The sequence below is a fragment of the Vidua chalybeata genome, chromosome 5, assembly GCF_026979565.1.
Source record: "Vidua chalybeata isolate OUT-0048 chromosome 5, bVidCha1 merged haplotype, whole genome shotgun sequence".
Classification (NCBI taxonomy): domain Eukaryota; kingdom Metazoa; phylum Chordata; class Aves; order Passeriformes; family Viduidae; genus Vidua; species Vidua chalybeata.
The window spans coordinates 18,872,657-18,890,157 of NC_071534.1; the positions used below are offsets into that span (position 1 = coordinate 18,872,657).

Sequence of the window (17,501 nt, forward strand, 5' to 3'; positions counted from 1 at the left end):
GCATTCCAAAACACAAATAAGCAGGGACTGAGATAGTCTGACCTCATGAACACCTGTGTTTTCCCTCTTGATACCAATAATAGAACAGCTCTTGAGCTGGCAAATATTAGAACACTTCCATTATTTTAGACAGTGCCGGGTTTTCTCAGGATATGGATGCCTGAACAGCAAGAAAAGACACAGTCACATTTGTTCCTGCTGATTCTGACCTAGGCTTTGTCCAGCTAGTTCCACGATCATAATTTCAGTGGCAAGCACAAATACCACCATTGATTCGTTGGTGTTATGGACACATCACTAGCAGCAATAAAGGAGATGGGTGCTCAGAGAGGATGCAGGTGTTCTTCCACACCAGACATCATCCTGCTGGATATCACTTGTCCTTTCACATTGTTTCATCTGCCATAAAACAAAAACAATAGCTGAATATTGCAGCTTTCTGAAGGTAGATGTATGTGGCTCCTCCAGTGCTTCACCCAGCTGTAAAACTACTGACCCAGCAAGATCAACAAGGCCACATCTGATTCTGAGAGGCACAGGGAGGAAAATACTAATACTAATGACCTGACCCTTCCTCTTACCGAGTCTGATTTCAAGTTGTTGATAGTGTTGACAAGTGGTGTGGACAGAAAGTTTCTATGTTGGGTGTCTGTGCGTGCCCTGTACTGTCCCAGGAAAATTTCAGCTTAAACAGTCATTTCCCCATACCTAAGAGAAACAAACTTTATTAGCATAACAAGAAAACCACATCCTCTTTGATTAAGATTTTCTAACACAGCTATGCCCTGACTTCAGACATTAAGTTAGTCTTTCTGTTACCCTCTGCTCCAAGCCTGCTGAGATTAGAAGCCATTAAATAAAAACAAAGAGCTATGCTCTTTTGGTTCCTACATTTCCTTCAGCACAGGCAGGCTATGTCCCCAAAGTTTGTGTCATTCTTGAACGGAGTAGATCTTTCCTGGGAATTGTTCCTCCCAGTTGTGGGATACTAGTGTGTAACTGGCATTATTTTACTTGTTTTATATCTTACTGTAATTATTACATGCTGTTATATTAGTAATGATAATAATGTTAGGGAGACATTGTCCCTAGTGTGTTCAGGGGTTCTGGTATTCGTGTTCAACTGTGGGGTTTGGGTGCACATTACTAGAGCAGGTGAAAGGGTTAAAACAAAAATCTGGACCTAGGGGGGAAAATCAGTGGTAGATATCTGGGAGAAGAGGTTAATAAACAGGATCTGAAAAGAGAGAGGGATGGGCTTGGGAGGGACAGCATGGCATGATTAGGCGGCAAAACAAGAGAGGAGATTTAACCTGCCTCTGCGTGCTTTACCATCGGAGGGTCAGTGCAGTTCATTCCCCCACCCCACAGCAGTGAAGCAGTCCAGAGCCTCTCCAGCAGAGCAGCCGTGCTGCCAGCCCGGGGCTGCTGTGCCGAGCAGAGACAGAGCAGAGCAGTCCCGGCACGTCTCCCTCGCCGCCCGGGGCCGCGCCGGGCTGCGGTCTCCGGCCCGGGGCCAGCCGGAGCCGCTGCCGCAAACAACACCCGGGCGCCCCCGCGAGCACTGATTTCTGCTATCTCGGGGGGGATGGCAAAAATCCGGCCCGCAGGCTTTGTCTGAAGAAAGATTGCAGGCGTTTGTACGTGCTGGTATGGGCCTCGTATGTCCGTCTCGTAAAACACACCAAGGATTTTCCCAGATAAAAAAAGGCACATCACTTGGCAGAGAGTCACATCTGCATGTACACGAGAATGAAAACATCCGGAGAGCGCTGCCCTTGAACAAAACGCCCAAGAGCTGAAAACCATGGAGGGGAATGGAGAGTCCATGATGGGAGCACATTCCTGTCTCCTGCCTCCTTCCTACCAGCGACCATTAGCCATCCTGGGCCAGAAGCCAGTAGAGAGGCGAGTACTGAGCTGGATGTCTGGCTGGATGCTTTCATCCCAGGAACCAGGAGGGCAGGAAGGAGAAGAGTGGTGGCTCTGAATGATGCAGGGACATGCTGCCCGGCACTGTGCCCGTGTCCTTTTAAACTCGTCATCCCACTTCACAGCAGGAACCCTAGCCTTCTTCATCAAAGCATAAACACAGAACAAGGGAACAACGAGTGCTCATTCATTGCACATTTGTTTGTTTCAAGAACCAAAGTTTATATAGTTGAAGCTTTCACATGCCACTTTCACCGATGCCCCCGCAGCCTGGTAACTGGGATGTGACAGAGAGAAATAAGCAGTGGAGTACTTTAGCATGATCTAACAACAGAGTTATTTGATCTGGGTTTTGCTATGCACTGAAAATGCCAGTGGTTAATGGACTGCGAACATGGTGCAGCAGCTCTTTGCCTCCCTGCTGGCGCAAGAGTCTGTGCTTCATGAAGCTGAAGAGGATGCTCTCCTTTGCAGCATCTGTCCCACTGATCTAGTGACCAGCCTGGTTTTACTGCTCATCCATCAAAGCACAGCCATCAATATACAGATATTTCTAGCCTTCATTTAAAAAAAAACCTTCAGCAATAAAATAGAAAAGTCTGTCTGGGAAGATCGACTTTGATCTCTGGTTTTGACTGTTAGCCTGACTTTAAATTTCCATGACTTCAAACATTTGGTTTAGCTTCTGCTACAATTTTCTAACACAGTGCCTAAATTTAAAGACCATGTCTATTTATGTCTGAGTTTTTAACATTTCCCCCACTTGGACTGAACATGCTTTATCACATCCTCTAAACCCCAGGGACACTCCAATGTAGAGAGAGCACTGTCAATGTGAAAAGCAGGGATATTGTCCCAGTTTCAGACCCCTCATCTGTGTCAGACTCTTACCCAGATCAGACACCTTTGTTTTCTCTGCACTTAAAGCTCACCAGGGAAAGGAGGACATACAAACAACAACAAAAAAAAAAAATTAGAAAGAAAGCATCAATTCTGCAATAAGAAGACAAATCACACTTGTCAAATGTATTTGTCTCCATAATGGGAAGAAGTACTTTTTATAGGCTTTTTATTTTAGACACGGAAAATCATGATGTGTCTGTCCTCTATGTGCAGTGCCCAACAGAAGATTGTGCCATTCACTGTATGCGTCATTTACTCTACGTGCCAGGTTTCTGCTCAGTTTTAATTTACTGCTTCTGAGGGATTTCATCCTCTCCCTTTTGGGGATTGTTCAAATCAAACAGCGATTATTGTTGGCTCTTTCCATTTTAGGCAGCCACCATCACCATTACTTTTTTAAGTGGCTTCCATACAAAAACCCACAACAAGAGTGAAGCTCGCAAAGAACTCAATGTAGTATCTGGTACTTTTCATCTTCCAAAATAACTGCTTGGAGGAAAGGGTTTGTTTGGTTTCTTAGGCTTTGTGCAGTTACTTATTTTAGGCCGCTTTATTTAGTTTATATTTTTGTTCCTTGTAGTGAGCCAAAATTCTCCTTTTCTCAAATTCACTTAGGTTCTCCTGGCTATCACACTAGTATCACCATAACTACTACTCCTTCCTTGACATTTATATCCTCCAAAGCTTCATGAGTTATTATCATCATTCTCTTCTCTATATATTCTTGCCATTCAACCAAATTATACATTGGTTTTGTTTAAACATTTCTAAGCATGGAATCATCAGGGAAAATCAAGCATCCTTTTGAAGTCTTTCTAGACTCTAGGCACCTGTTTAGGTCCCTTTATATCCCCTTTAGATCAAATACTTGTATTTTTTGGCTTGCTGTCTGTCTCTTGGCAAGTGTGCAGTCAGTCCCTGCCTGTCTTAGGCCGCTGACCTGACAGAGAGACCCAGTGACAGCTCTCACGACCCACCAAGTACAGAGAGGTATGAGCCAGCTCAGTGCAGAGCTCAGGATGAAATGCACATTTCAGGTGCGAGAGCAGATGAGGATCAGAGGGTGTGTGTACCCATGGCAGCAAGTGACACCATGCCCAACAGATAGAGGAGACCAGACTTAGAGCAATCATGTAGCTCACTTCACCCTCAGCTGGGCACTTTGCTGGGGCAGAAGAGACTTGATCTTTCAGAATATTTCCATGTGATAAGTGCAGGTCACTACAGGACTCACAACCTCTGGCATTATCAGGATAAGCCTGCCATGGAGCCAAACCAGGGTAATGTGACCACAGAAGGCAAATTATCAAGTCAGCAAAAATGGACTTGCAATATCTTAGGAAGAAAATTGGTAAACGGTGGCTCAACATCAGTCTGTGTATGCAGCAGTGAGAATAGGGGTGCTGGAGAGCTGCTGACATCCAGAGCAGGAAGAGCAAACATAGGGTCTCTCACCATGCTAGAGCCCATTGCCCACACAATGACAGATTTTAAAGATTTAGATGTCCAGAACATGGTGGTGGCAGAGAAGGTTGGATTTCTTCTCTACAGCAGAAAGAGTAATAGAGATACAGCCAATGTCCAGGGAATAGATGGTGCTCAAGATACAAAGCTAGACAATATTAAACTAGAAGATTCTCTCAAGACCAGGTTACTATGAAAAAAAGAAGCATAGTCACAAAATACAGATTTAATATATGTTTTCTTATATCAAGAAAATCAAGAGGTTGAAAAAACATGTCAGTCACTTGACCTGTATCTTCATCTGTCACATGGTTTTCTTCTGCCAATGAAAGTGGCCTGAAAACAGTCTTTGAAATTCCAGTTCATACCTTTACTAACACACTCCAGCAGTAAAAAAACATACTGAAAAAATTACCCCTGCAGGCTACTATCCCATCTGTGACAGAAACCAGCAGAAGATTATTCCCAGAAAAGTTCAAGAGAAGAATAGGATAATTTGCCTACAGAAGAAGTTCTTTCTAGTCATGGGCTTTCTGAGGTTGCTCTATGCCCTGAAGCTAGTAGGATTTTATCTGTCAAACATGAATGAGAGAATAAAAGTAACAACCTCTGATTATCCTCTTTCTTCCCCTCTCTAATCTTCCTTAAGACTTAAACTGACTCTTGTTCTCAATGATGGTCTGCAAAAGTCTCACAAATAACATTATTAGTAGTAAATAATACATTTCCTGTACACACCCAACTTTATTCTGTAATAAACATGTCTCATGTTACCCACTTCAAAAGGCATCCTTTTTGGGTTCACTGAGACCTCATTTGGAATAGGAGCAATCAGGGCACTGTAAATCACCTTTACAGACTTCGGTGTTTTTTGCTTTTCCATTATGTTCCCTTTTCTGAATGTCTCCCTGTAAACTAAATAATCACAGGGGGTTTCAGCATAGCAATATATTCCTCCTTTTAATCATATCTGTCCTTCAATTCCAACCTACACCCTTTCTCCAGTATTCTTTTTTTGAAATGAGATGCCCCTGATATTTCAGGCAAAGCTGCCTCCTGACATTACATACTGGCATCATACACATTTCTGGAGAAATCAGCTCTGTGAGAATGCTTTATCATCAGCCCCTTTAACCAGAGATTTAACTCTGACAAATGGCTCCCCAGGAGCAGGAGTAGTGCTGGTATCCAAGATGCTGAGCAGTCCCAGTGCTAACAAACCACCCCCGGGCACTTCCCTGATTTGTGTGGGCTCCATCACAAGAGCCCTGGCCAGGAGCCCATCACTCTTGCTACGTTGCCAGCAGCTGGAAGAGCTTTTGGTGTCTGACAGGCAACTCTGTCACATAAGGGTATCTTTCTTTGGGAGCAAATTCATTTGCCCATTCTGAGCGTTGTGCTGCAGCAGGGGCAGGGGAAAGTGGAAAGCAGCTCCACTTAAATTTCATTCCTACTTCCTATGTTTGTGCCTCTTTGTTTATCTGGAACACTCATTCCTGGACTGGCTGTTTTGTAGGAACATCAGGCCTGTGTGAGAGAGGCTGCTGCTCTGTTCCCCAGACAGCATTATGTACTTGTTCTTTTTTTTTTCCCTTCCATTTGATCCCTCTGTTCTCAAGCATAAATCAGAATACTATAATTTCTCTCCAGAGCTTTGCCCCCCACTGTTTTTAATATATATATATTAAATCACATTTTAAAATGTTTCTTATCACAATTGTAAATCTTGTTATTAAGGCTGGAAGGCTGAATGCTATGCTAACAAGCCTTACCCAGACTAGGGAGAATTTTGGAAATACCAGGCGTGTTACTTGGGTCGAGGTAAACAGATGAAGGTAAATAGAGGCAGAAGATGAGGCTGCACTCATTTTGGTGAATATCAGCATACTCTGCCATTGTATTGCACAATTTCCCTTTGGTGCATCTTTTGGCATTGCCAAAATCCTGCTACCGAGACCATTTCATGCAGCTAAGCCATGCAAAGGTGATTGATCAGATCAAAATGCCAAAGGAACCCTTTCCCAGTGGATGGTGATTATTTTCCTTTACTATTTTCTGCCTTTGCAGTCTGTTTGCTTTGAAGCCTGTGAGGTCATGGCAGTGTCCAGTTTTATGGATTGAGCCTCTTGGACAGCACATTCTCTGTCCAGCACCTCTTCCAGAGAGTGGGACCCCACAGTGCAACTCCCCCAAGCTCTGAAAATAGCTCTGAACTTTCCCAGCCTCTGCATGTGTTCCTTGGAACCACAGCCCTGCTGGATGAGTCAGCTCTTGCAGGGTGACATCGCAGTTGAAATCAGACCCAGGCTTTGCAAAGAGAAATCCAAAGATCCTCTTGTTGCTTCATGGGAAATATATAAATGAAGTAAAGATGAGAGCGTCACACACTTCCTCTCCCCATGCTGATTACTCACCACTCTGGGGAACCCCCAGGGTTGTGTAGGGATCAAATCTCATCTTTCTAAATCCTCCAGCTGCACCTTCTCTGGCAATGAAAGATGGAGAACACAACTCCTTCGAGAGCAGACCTTGGAGTCAGAACAGCAGCTGAGAAGTAAAACGGCCCTGATGAGGATGTGCCAAACCAGAGTGGGCTCCAGCATCTCCTTCCAGCAAGCCCCTGGAAAAGGAGGCTCCATCCAAAAGACTGGTCTGGCACCAGAAAACCTTTCCCAGGTTTCTCAACTGTTTGGTTGTGACAGCCTCTTGCTGCACTCCATATGCCTCTGTGAAAGGGATATGCCATGATAGGTGTAGAACGACAGGGATATAAAACTGTATGCAGATATTTTCTCCAGTTAGTTGCACAATTGTATGACTGGGATATTACCAACACACAACCTCTGTGTTTCGATTCATCATGATTTAGTCTGAGCACTGAATGGCAGGATAACAAGACAGACCCTTTAAATGTAATAATCTTTTGAAAAAAATTATGTGTTCTGTGGTTTTGCTTAAAAATAAAAGGCCAGAAAAAGGGCACTCTTTCTAAGTTGCCTCAGATGTTTCCATAGCATTTTCAAATCCAATGTAGTGACATCTGTTGCCAGGTAAGTAAAATCAGTGTGGAAATATTTACTCTTGCCCCTTACTGGGACATGAGTGGCTTTGCACTCTTCTAAACACAGATGTGAAGATGCCTTTCTTGGCTCTTGAATTGAGGAAAGAGCATTAAGTTGCTGTCAGGAGAGTAACTATGGTTTCTTACTCCCAAAGACTGGAAATGTTCACTCCTTACCCTGTAACTCTCTTATCCTTGTTTTGCTGATAGCTGTGTCTGTCTTCCTTATGCAGCTTTTTGATTAAATTGCTGTAAATTAGCTATCACTTCACAGCTGGCAGAGATTCTAGACTCCTCCTCTCTGTTCTCTGGAGTTCCTACTTTCTATTACAAGTCATTGAACTGCAGTTGTATAGATCCCAAACATTTTGCAGTGGGAGGCCAGAGTCACAAGATCTACTAGATCAGAATTTTGCCCAAGATCACAGTGTGACATGGAAGGAAAAAGCCTCCAAAAGATGCTTTCTAATGCCTTACCCATTCAACGTGCAGATGAATAGACCGGTAGCAAAAGCTGTAATATAATGTGTGGTTAGGAAGGTAATATTTGTAACATCTGAAAAAACATTTCCCCTCAAGCTGAAAGGGAAGGTCAGCGTCAGATCAGTGCATTTGTGTGTCACTGTCTGTCACCGTGGCACTGTGGGAACAGACCTGGGAGGCAATGAACCAGTATTGGGAAGTCAGTCTAGGGGAACGGGCAGGAAATGGGGCTTAGGGACCCATGACAAACTCTCCTGCTGCATAGCTCTCCTCTGATTTTGAGCAAGTTGCATGCACTACTGGTGAGTCACAGGCAGCCTGATGATGTGAGTTTGGCTCCATCTAAGGGAAGCAGGGAATACTACAAAGCCCCAGAAACGAGTTGGTGTCTGTTCCAGTCCTTTCGAGCCAAAAGACGATGGCCAACCTTCACCTCTTCTCATAAACCACAATGTAGCTTTATCCCTGCACTTTTGAACTGATGAGTTTGTAAACTGTGTTATTTACTACGGTAAATGCTTTTCTATTTATGTGGGTCACAACTTGAAAGTCACAGCCTCAGGTTAATGATTAGTGTATTCTTTGATAGAAGACAGTAATTAGTAACCCTGGACTCTGATACTAGTCCACACACTTTTTAATGAGCACTTCACTTCCCCAAACAATTTCTGTATTGCAGTTTCTGGTGCTTGATATTTGCCTAAAGGACATTTTAAAAGGATTTCAGTTTCCTTTGCTCTGTTTTTCCCATATATTGCTCTTTCTTTGAGCAGCTGAGCAGGCAAAATCTTCTTTTTGTGTAAAGGGCACACAGAAAGGTAATTCCTCGCCCAGAAAAACTGAGATTAATAGAAATACGTTGTTGTTTACCAAACTGAAATGGCTGACCCATTTCAAAACAGAAAATCCTTAGTAAGACAAGAAAATGTGTCTCTAACATTTTGAACAGTCATTGAACTACCTCTCTAAGAGGTTTAAGTCCTTGCCCAACTCCTTTCTCAAGAGACACTTAAACTGTAGGGATTTTAGGACAGAAATCAACCACTGATGTGCAGGTCATGGAAACAAAGAATGAAACCAAGTAAAGAGCAGGGTTCAATTTAAAAAGTGAAAGCAACTGGCCTCACTGAAGGCAAGGAATCTTGTTAGGCACTTTTTCCAGTTGTCTCTTGCTTGTTAGGACTTGATTAAATAAGGCTGAGAACACACCATCTCCTCCTAGTTTTACAATGCAACCCTGAAGACAACTGCTCCATTTAAAGCTCTCACAAGAGCTCCCAACACAGCAGGACTGTGGCACCACCATGGGGGGGTTGCAGCAGCTGCCTGCTCAGAGCTGGACCATTCACAGCCCTCTGCTTTCCTTCAGGGGCCCAATGCTCAGTGTCCACAGCCCACTCCTCCTCCTCCTGCGTGCCCAAACATGTGCCTGAACTCCAGTTCTTCTGCATCCTATTCCTTCCCTGCCCAACGTGGTCTGGCACACCCTCCTTCTCAACCTCTGCCCTGCAGCCTGTGAGGGAATTGTAGGCTCTGGCTTGAGGTCAGACAGGGAAGCTGAGCTGATCAAGTGATGGACAGTGCTTGCTCTGCTGTAAGGACTGCTGCAGCCCCGATCCAGGCAATTGTGGCTCAGCAGAATCTGTCTACATGCAAGTGCTCACCAGAGGTGCTGGAGCAGGGGCGCCGCAGGGCTGGCTTCCCTTGAGCACAGGTTTTGCAGGAGCCTGGCCACAGCAGCTGGTGTGCAGGCTCTGCTGAGCCCAGGGCTGGCAATCCCTGTTTGGCCAGCTGCCTCTGGAAGGATCTTCCCCAGAGCCCTGGGGAAGTCCCTGCACACTCTTGCTTGTGGGCACACACGCATGTGAGCACCTGCTGCTGTGGTCTGTGCAAACCACTGGAAAACCTGGGATCTTGCTGAGCTGCTAAGATGCATGTTACCAGTCAGAAGCCAAGATAGCAGAATTCATTACTGCCCCAAGAATGAAGCTGGACCAGTCATCTGTGCCAACAAGGTTCTTTCTCCATCGGGAGATGATTTGTCCATCAGCCTAATGCTGAGACACTGTTAGGCATGTTCTGAGCTGTTGGGCCATTAAGGTTTCTGTAACAGTTTGTGGTTTTAAGCAGAGTCATCTTTAGATGGCTGAAGGCCATCCAGCCTTTAATGTTAAGCACCACATTGAGCCATTTTAAGAACTTTACCTTTAGAAACACTCTTAGGAACACCCTTTGCTTTATTCTCTTTTGATTCCCCCCCCCCTCCATTCTTACTTGCTTTTCTTTAAAGAGAAAGGAAATCCAAATGCAAAAGTGAATCTAATGCTAAGTCAATGATGACTAAGACATCAGGTCAGGAAAATCAAATATTTCTGCGTAAGATCCCAAGCTTGTTCATGGTAGGCACCCAGAAGTAACTTGCTATTGTAATTATGCAATAGAGTTCAGAACTGCACACATACAGTCTCACTGTAACTGTATTGAATTCTGTTGTATTCTGTTATACTGCACTGGCGCCTTCTTTGTTCACTGTAAACTTTCATCTAACATTAAATCCAATGGAAGTAATTTAATAGACTTGATTTGCTGCCTTTACTAATGCTGCAGATGTTCTTATGCATTTGTTAATAAACTGTGAATTTAGTTAATTCATTATGAGTCTTAAGGAAACTGAAAGCTACTGAATATAACGAGGCCTTCAAAACAAAACCAAAAAATATAGCTCCCATGTAATACGTGTTCTTCACTTGTCCCTGTTCCTGGTGAAGACAGAAAGGTTTTATGGACAAGCGGAATTATTTCTTTATGGTTTCCCCTGCTATATATTTATCAATGCCTGTAAGTACCTTTCAAAACTTAGAAAAGCATAGTAGCATCTACTGAAAACAATCTGTAACAGGCAGAGTTTGTAAATCAGCTCCATCTTTTAAATGTTCATCTGTTTGAAGGAAGACACAGTGAGTAGGACTTCAGCTTGTGAACTGGAAAAATGGGCAGAGCTGTGAGTTTTGCCGTCAGTTTGTGATAAGCCCTTGCACACATCATCCATCCTCCCCTGTTCTGTAAACAGATCTACTAACAACTCTTCTAAGCAAATGATTTCAAGAATGACCCACGCACCATTGTTGCTAAAATTGGCAACACAGAACAGGAAAACATCCATGCTTTCTCATTCACTTGGAGTATTTGTCTGCAGAGAGCTGTTAAAAAACATGGGAGAAAGGAAGGTAAATATTCCTGACTTGTCATTAAACCTGAAACTCACAGAAATATCATCATGCATGGGAATGTTTTGTGTTTTTGACTCTATTCTTCCACTAAACTACCTCTGGAGGGCTAACCCTGTCAAACAGCAGGGAGAAGAATTATGTTACTTCAAAGATTTATGTGTGTAGCCAAAGCTGAACTGGATCCCTGGGAAGGAAAAGCAAAAAGCTGTAAATGTCAGGATTGAAAACCAGGGCAAGATAGTGGCTGACTGGCAGTAACTGGCTAAGAATTTGGTTCTTCTTAACATACTTGTACCATCAAACTTCTTATCATGAAGTTCACAGATTAATTGTACACGGCACAAACATTTTTTCCTAACTACTTCACATACATTGCTTTGCAGTTATATCACGTCCTCCAGTTCTCTGACTGTATGAGAGAATAAGGAAAGGCCCATGATGCCTTCTTTATATCACTTGTTATTGTATACCTTGCTCTTTTCTTTGTTTTGAAAGGTGATCCTAACTTTTTCAGCCTCACAGTGCGAGCCAATCCTTCACAGAGGATTGTTACAGTCTCTGTCATGACTCACGTCCTTTTGAGATACAGTAAGCAGGGGTGAGAACATCACTGCAGGTAAAGTGCACTGACTATTTATAATGATATTATAACACTCCAACTATGGTCCTCTGCCCTGCTCTTTAGGGATGCCATCATTCCTCTATTTTCTGTGCAACCCCACTGCAGTTAACCAAAGTTTTCCTTATGGACATTTCACCCACATGCACCATTTATTTTCTTGGCTTATATCACATCAAGAAGCTTCGTGCTTCTCCAGGAGAAGGACCAGACCACCCTGCCAGGCATCCTCCAGTTCAGCCACAGGTCAGGCAGTGAGAGCAGCACAGTGCACATTGCTGGCTGCTCTGGGATTTTGATGCTCAGGTACCCCTGACACCGCTTTTCACACATGAAAGTGTGGAAAAGTTAGAAATGTGTTTCATTTGAAGATTTCTGCTGGCCAATCCCTAGTTTCCAGTAAACTTGCTTCACTGAATATTATCTCCTGATTTAAGATTGCGACAGGCCGGTGATAATGCTGAACAATCACCACGCTGCTGTATTTGGTTTCCAGCACTAAGATCCAGCCTCTGCCGGGACCCCCGCATTCCCATCCCAAGGATTAGGGGTGGGCGGTGCTGGGTGAAAACATGGGGGAAAGGAAAGTAAATATTCCTGACTTGTCATGAAACCCGAAACTCCCAGAAGTGCCAGCACGCACGGGCTGTTCCATGGTTTTCACCCTCGCCTCGTTCACTAACTCACCCCCACACCCCACAAGGGCGGCGCTGCGCCTTTAAGGGCGAGGCCCCGCCCCTCCCCGCCCATCAGGCACACGCCCCCGCCCCGCCCACGATGACCTCACCTCTGCCTTCCTATTGGCTGCGCTCCCCGTCAGTCAGATGGCGCACGCCCCTCGCTCCCGTTCGCTTCCCCAGGTGCTCTCTGTCCATTGGTCGCTTCTCGTGCCGCTCACCGGCGCCTCTGCGCTCTGATTGGCCAAGCTAGCGGGGGGCGGGCGCTTCCGCGGTTGCGAGGCGCCGGCCGGCGGTGGCGCGGCAGGGCTGCGGGAGCGGGGGCGGCGCCTTCTCCGCCGGGGACAGGCACGGGCACGGGCGGGTTCGGGCGAGATGGAGCCGTGACCAGGTGAGCGCGGAGCTCCGGCTCGGTCGGGACCTGCGAGGCGGTCTCGGGGAGCGCCAGCGGCAGCCAGAGGGAGGGTGGGCGCGGGCCCGCCCCGGGGGGCCTCCCCGCGCTGGGGCACGGCCGCTCCCCGCAGGCGCGGGGCGGCTGCGCCCCCTCCGGAGCCCCCGCTCTGCGCCCCTCCCCGCCCTCCCCCCTGCGAAGGATCCCGGGCGTTCAGCGGGTCGGTGGGGGTGGTTCTGGGGGCTCTTTCCGGCGGTCGAGGCCGGGCAGTGCTGACCGGGGCTCGCAAGGGTTTGGGCGGCAGCCGCCGCCGTGACCTGCCACCCCCACCGGGCTCCCTTGAGCGGGTTGATTTTCCCCGCTGGGGAGATGCTTGTCCATGCTGTGGCTGGGTGCTTATTTGCTTATATATCCGCGTGTCCCAGCCGTTTGTCTTCCTCTCTGTGACTGTAAAATCTTGCATCGAGGAGGACTGTAATTTCACGTCTCCCCTGATCACGGATGAAAACTGACAATTCTATATGTGTGTTCGTGGATAGAATCCTCCTGAGACCTTTAAGATCTGGATCTGTGTAGCCTTATGCTGCACCATGCAAACTTTGTGTTCATATGGTTCTGTGTGGCTCTGTTTTACAAAATGAGCTTTGAGTGAGCTGAATAAAGGGTTGCAGGTTTGCTGCTGCTTATAGCAGTCCCTTTCTGGTATCGTTTGTCCAGACAGCATCAGGGCCTGTGCTGGGAAAATGCGTTTTAACCTACCATCCATAGAAAATACATTTTGAAGACATTAAAAATGTTTCTGTTTAGCTTCTTTTCTGTATCTTGGAACCCAAAGCGTGCTTTTAGTTTCTTGATAGGATCTGAATACACTGCTCTGAATATTTGGAAAATATAAAATGTAGCTATTCTCTGTATATCCCAACATTCTGTCTTTATCTTAAATTTGTATTTGACATCAGGGCTAGTTATGACTTATTGGAAGTGTGTTTTTTACTTGTGTGTTGATTTTCAGATAAAAATACAAATGAACTTTCACCACTGATTTTAAAATATATCTGCTGCTTGCACAAAACTCCTCACTAGGTTTCTGTAAAATCCATACTGTTGAACTGGTAGAAGTGTAATGCCTTTAGATCTTCATAAGTATTTCCAAAAATATTTCAGTCATTACTGAATATGAAATGACAGGGACACCGATTTGTTCCCATTTGCTACAGTGATTTAATGAGTGATCTAATAATTGTGATTAAATAGGATCTAATAATAGAATTTAAAATAAGTGTATGATCTGTAGCTGACTGTGAACTCCTTTTCTGTTCTTTAGATTTGTGCTTTCTGCTGAAAGGAGAAAAAGATTCAGGGCTAAAAGCAAGTGCCTTAAGCTTTCCACAAGTAGGCAAATTTGCCCTTCTTAATTACCAGATATTGGCTTACTGAGCCCTTTCCAGTCCTTCCTCACTTATAATTCAGAAACCAAATGTGATTTCTGGAAAAGAGTGAAATATTGCCAGTTGCAGCTTCTTGAGCATCACACTGTTCTGTACAAAATGTGAGCAGGGCTGTGTTCACTGGTTCCAAGAGTTGTGGAAGCAGCTTTAATTTCTGTAAAATTAAGGCCATCCACTCCTTTCATCATGTGGGTGAAGGCTTCCAAATCTTCAGGCAACAAGCAGATCATGAAATAAAATGCAAAGAAAGGGAGTACAGAAGACATTTTGGCGTAGAACTAAGAGAATGTGGCATTTTTCCAAAAGCAGTCTTTAATTTTTCTTCCTCTTGAATATGAAATAATGGGAAACTCTTAGGTTTGAGGAGGAGTGCTTGCTTGCTTGTGTGTGTGGTTGTTTTTTTTTTTTTTTTTTTTTTTTTTTTATGCTGACTTCTGGCATGGCAAAGGAGCAGCATTTTTCACAGACTTTCATCCTTGAACCTGCAGGTGAAATGTACATTTAGGCAATAAAAATACCCTTTAATTTAATGTGATGATAACAATAATAATAATAGCAATCCCTACTGGATTTCCTTCACTATTGAGCCATGATTAAATTCCTGTATGGTATTTGGTGGTGAAAACAGCAGCTGTACTAGAGAAAGAAATATAAGAACAAAAAAGGTTTGGATGTTGGAGCAGAAAGCAGTTGAATTCTTATGATGGGTCAAAACATCACAAGATTAGTTGTTGCACTCATTTGGAATATGCAGGGCGTCTCCTTATATGCTTTTTACCTCAAAAGCTCAATTTATAGCAACTCCAACACTCTTCTGCCTTTCCTCTCTATACTTAGTTGTCCTTCCTGTCTTGTAGATAATACAATTGGACTATCTCAATGTTTGTTTACTTACTGGTAACTCAGTATTTGATTAAGATTCCTTTTGAGGAGTACAGTTGATTTCCTCCATGTAAAAAGTGGCAATAATTAACAAATCATATTACAGTTATACAAAGCTCTTCCTTTAAAGTTGGTTGGTTTTTATTGTTTTTTTTTTTGGTGTTTTTTGATCAGTTGTGTCCTGAGGGTCAATGTCTTTTCCTGAGAAACTGTTGGAGAGGAAGCAGAAAAAGCAATTGTTCAGTGGTCTCAAACTGTCAGACACCTACTCTGGGAAAGCCAAATCTAATTATTTCCTGTTGGACATATTTGCTGAACTGAACTGAGACTGCAAACAGAGGATGTGGTTACACAGACATTTCTTTTAGTGGTGGGGCTGTCTTAAACAGCTCATATTCCCATTTGCCTTTCCCCCCCCTCCCCACCATGTGCTGTCACCTCAGCAGTGATGTGGAGTCTGTGGAGCTGCATGCTAGGCCAGATTAGAGACCTCATTTTTAATCTGGACGTGTTTTATTCCTCTCCCACTCAGACCCCCCCCGCCAGATAAAAACGGGGGAGAGCTGCAGGAATGCATAGCTGGAGTGGAGGAGTGCATTAGTAAGAGCTACAGCTAAAATGAACTATAGTTTAAAATTGTTCCTATGATTATTCTTTTATGTGTGGGTGTTAGATGAAATGGATGAGTTTGTGTGAATTCAGAAACTATTTTCTTTGTCAAATACTCTGTTCAGTTTTTCAGGGATGCTGTGTGTGTAGTTAATGTTTGAATGCTTTCTGGGGTGCAAACACTGTTAAGTGGCTTTTTCAGAGGAAATCAAAGGCATTGGGCTGAGGACAGTTTTCATTACCAGACTTAGATGTGCCACACTGGTCAGTCAGAGCCTTCAGATTTTTAAATGTGGGTTGTCCTTGCGGAGGGCAAGCAGTGCATGCAGCTTGTACAGGAGTCTGCCATCAGTCTGGTACTCTGTTTTCAGATGTGAAGGAATAAGGCTGCTAACAGTATTTCACTTCCTTTGATACTTTCCTATTTCTTACTCAAGACACTTATTTCCCACACAGATAAATCTTAGAATTTGTCACTTAGTGAGGTTATGTAATTTTTAAAATTAGTTTAGTTTATATTTCAGAAATTGATGTAATGAATTTAGTTTGTGCAGCATTCCTTTCCATTTCCCTCCCCCATTTGGTTGTGTGTGTGCAGCATCATTATTCTTGTGTGAAGAAATATTTTGGATTTAGGCACACAGCCATATTGATAACATCTCTTCAAGAAGGTGAAATTTAACACAGAGTCACAAGTCTTTTTAAATCCTGAAAGCTAAACACTGAGATTTTAATTGGTGATTCTGCACCTTAACTTCATGCCATCCATCTTCTTTTGCTTTCCTACTACAAACTGGAGTGTCAACTACTTCTGCTTATCCTTCTTAATTAACTGCTGCTCCCTTTTTCAGCTTCTTTGGGCCCTGCTGATCCAGAAAAGCAGAGTTTTTGTGGAGGACAGCAGAGGAAGCCTGGTAGCTGCTGCTGCGTGTGCCAGCATGTTATTTGTTAACAGCTTATCACTGGGGGCTGCCTTTTTGGCACTGAAAGAAAAACTTTCTCCTGGACAGGGTCAGGAGCTGCTGTTGTCTCTGCTTGCTATGGGTGCATATTGAAATGTGTAGGGGGCCCTGGCATAAAGCAGTGCAGAAACTTCCCTATTTTGCCATCTTATAGTGAGGCAAATCAATGTGCTGACTACACATCATCTTCAGAGTATCTTCGTGTTAGGGGAACAGGAGACTGAAATGATATATCTAGCTCTGTGAAATTAATTTTGGTCTGGGACAGTCTACATCACAGATTGTTTCAACCTCAAATTAATGTTTCCTGTAATATATGGCAATTATGACTGGTTATAGACACACTGGGGAGGGGATGTGTGGTTCCTTGAGTCCTCCCCTTCCCGTGGTTTAGTGGATCACTGAGGCTATATCTTCATTGCACAACTGATCCATATGGTTGACAGCCTGTTTAGGCTTACTCAGATGAGATCATCCTTTACACACAACCATAGCCATGTTATGATGAACTTGTTTGCTCTGCAGTTGTTTATATGTGTGATGGTACGGCTCTGAGCAAAGATGAGACAGGATTCACTTTCTGACAATTACAGGGAAGCTTTTCCTCCTTCAGGCAGAAACTTCTGGAAAAAGCATTGAAAGAGTCTAATGATCTTTTTTTTTTAATATTACCATTTTTGCCCTCCCTTTTGATTTTTTAGCAATATAAGATGTTTCCCAGCAGAATGTGATTACAGTCCACATTGTAACTTAATTTCTATTCCACTGTGTAAGATGGACTTGCATCCAGATGAAAGCTTTCTCTGAGTGACTGGTAGGACTATGTTAATGTTAGGCCTA

The 17,501-nt window shown here is 44.0% G+C and overlaps 1 protein-coding gene across 1 annotated transcript in view; it reads left to right on the top strand.

Moving 5' to 3' along the window:
- Window positions 1-14,647: 14,647 nt before the first annotated feature.
- Window positions 14,648-17,501, top strand: part of MRTFA (myocardin related transcription factor A) — a 93,696-nt gene continuing 90,842 nt past the window's right edge. Inside the window, exon 1 of the mRNA XM_053942492.1 lies at window positions 14,648-14,696. Coding sequence (XP_053798467.1) covers window positions 14,648-14,696 — 49 coding nt within the window. The remainder of the gene's footprint in view (window positions 14,697-17,501) is intronic.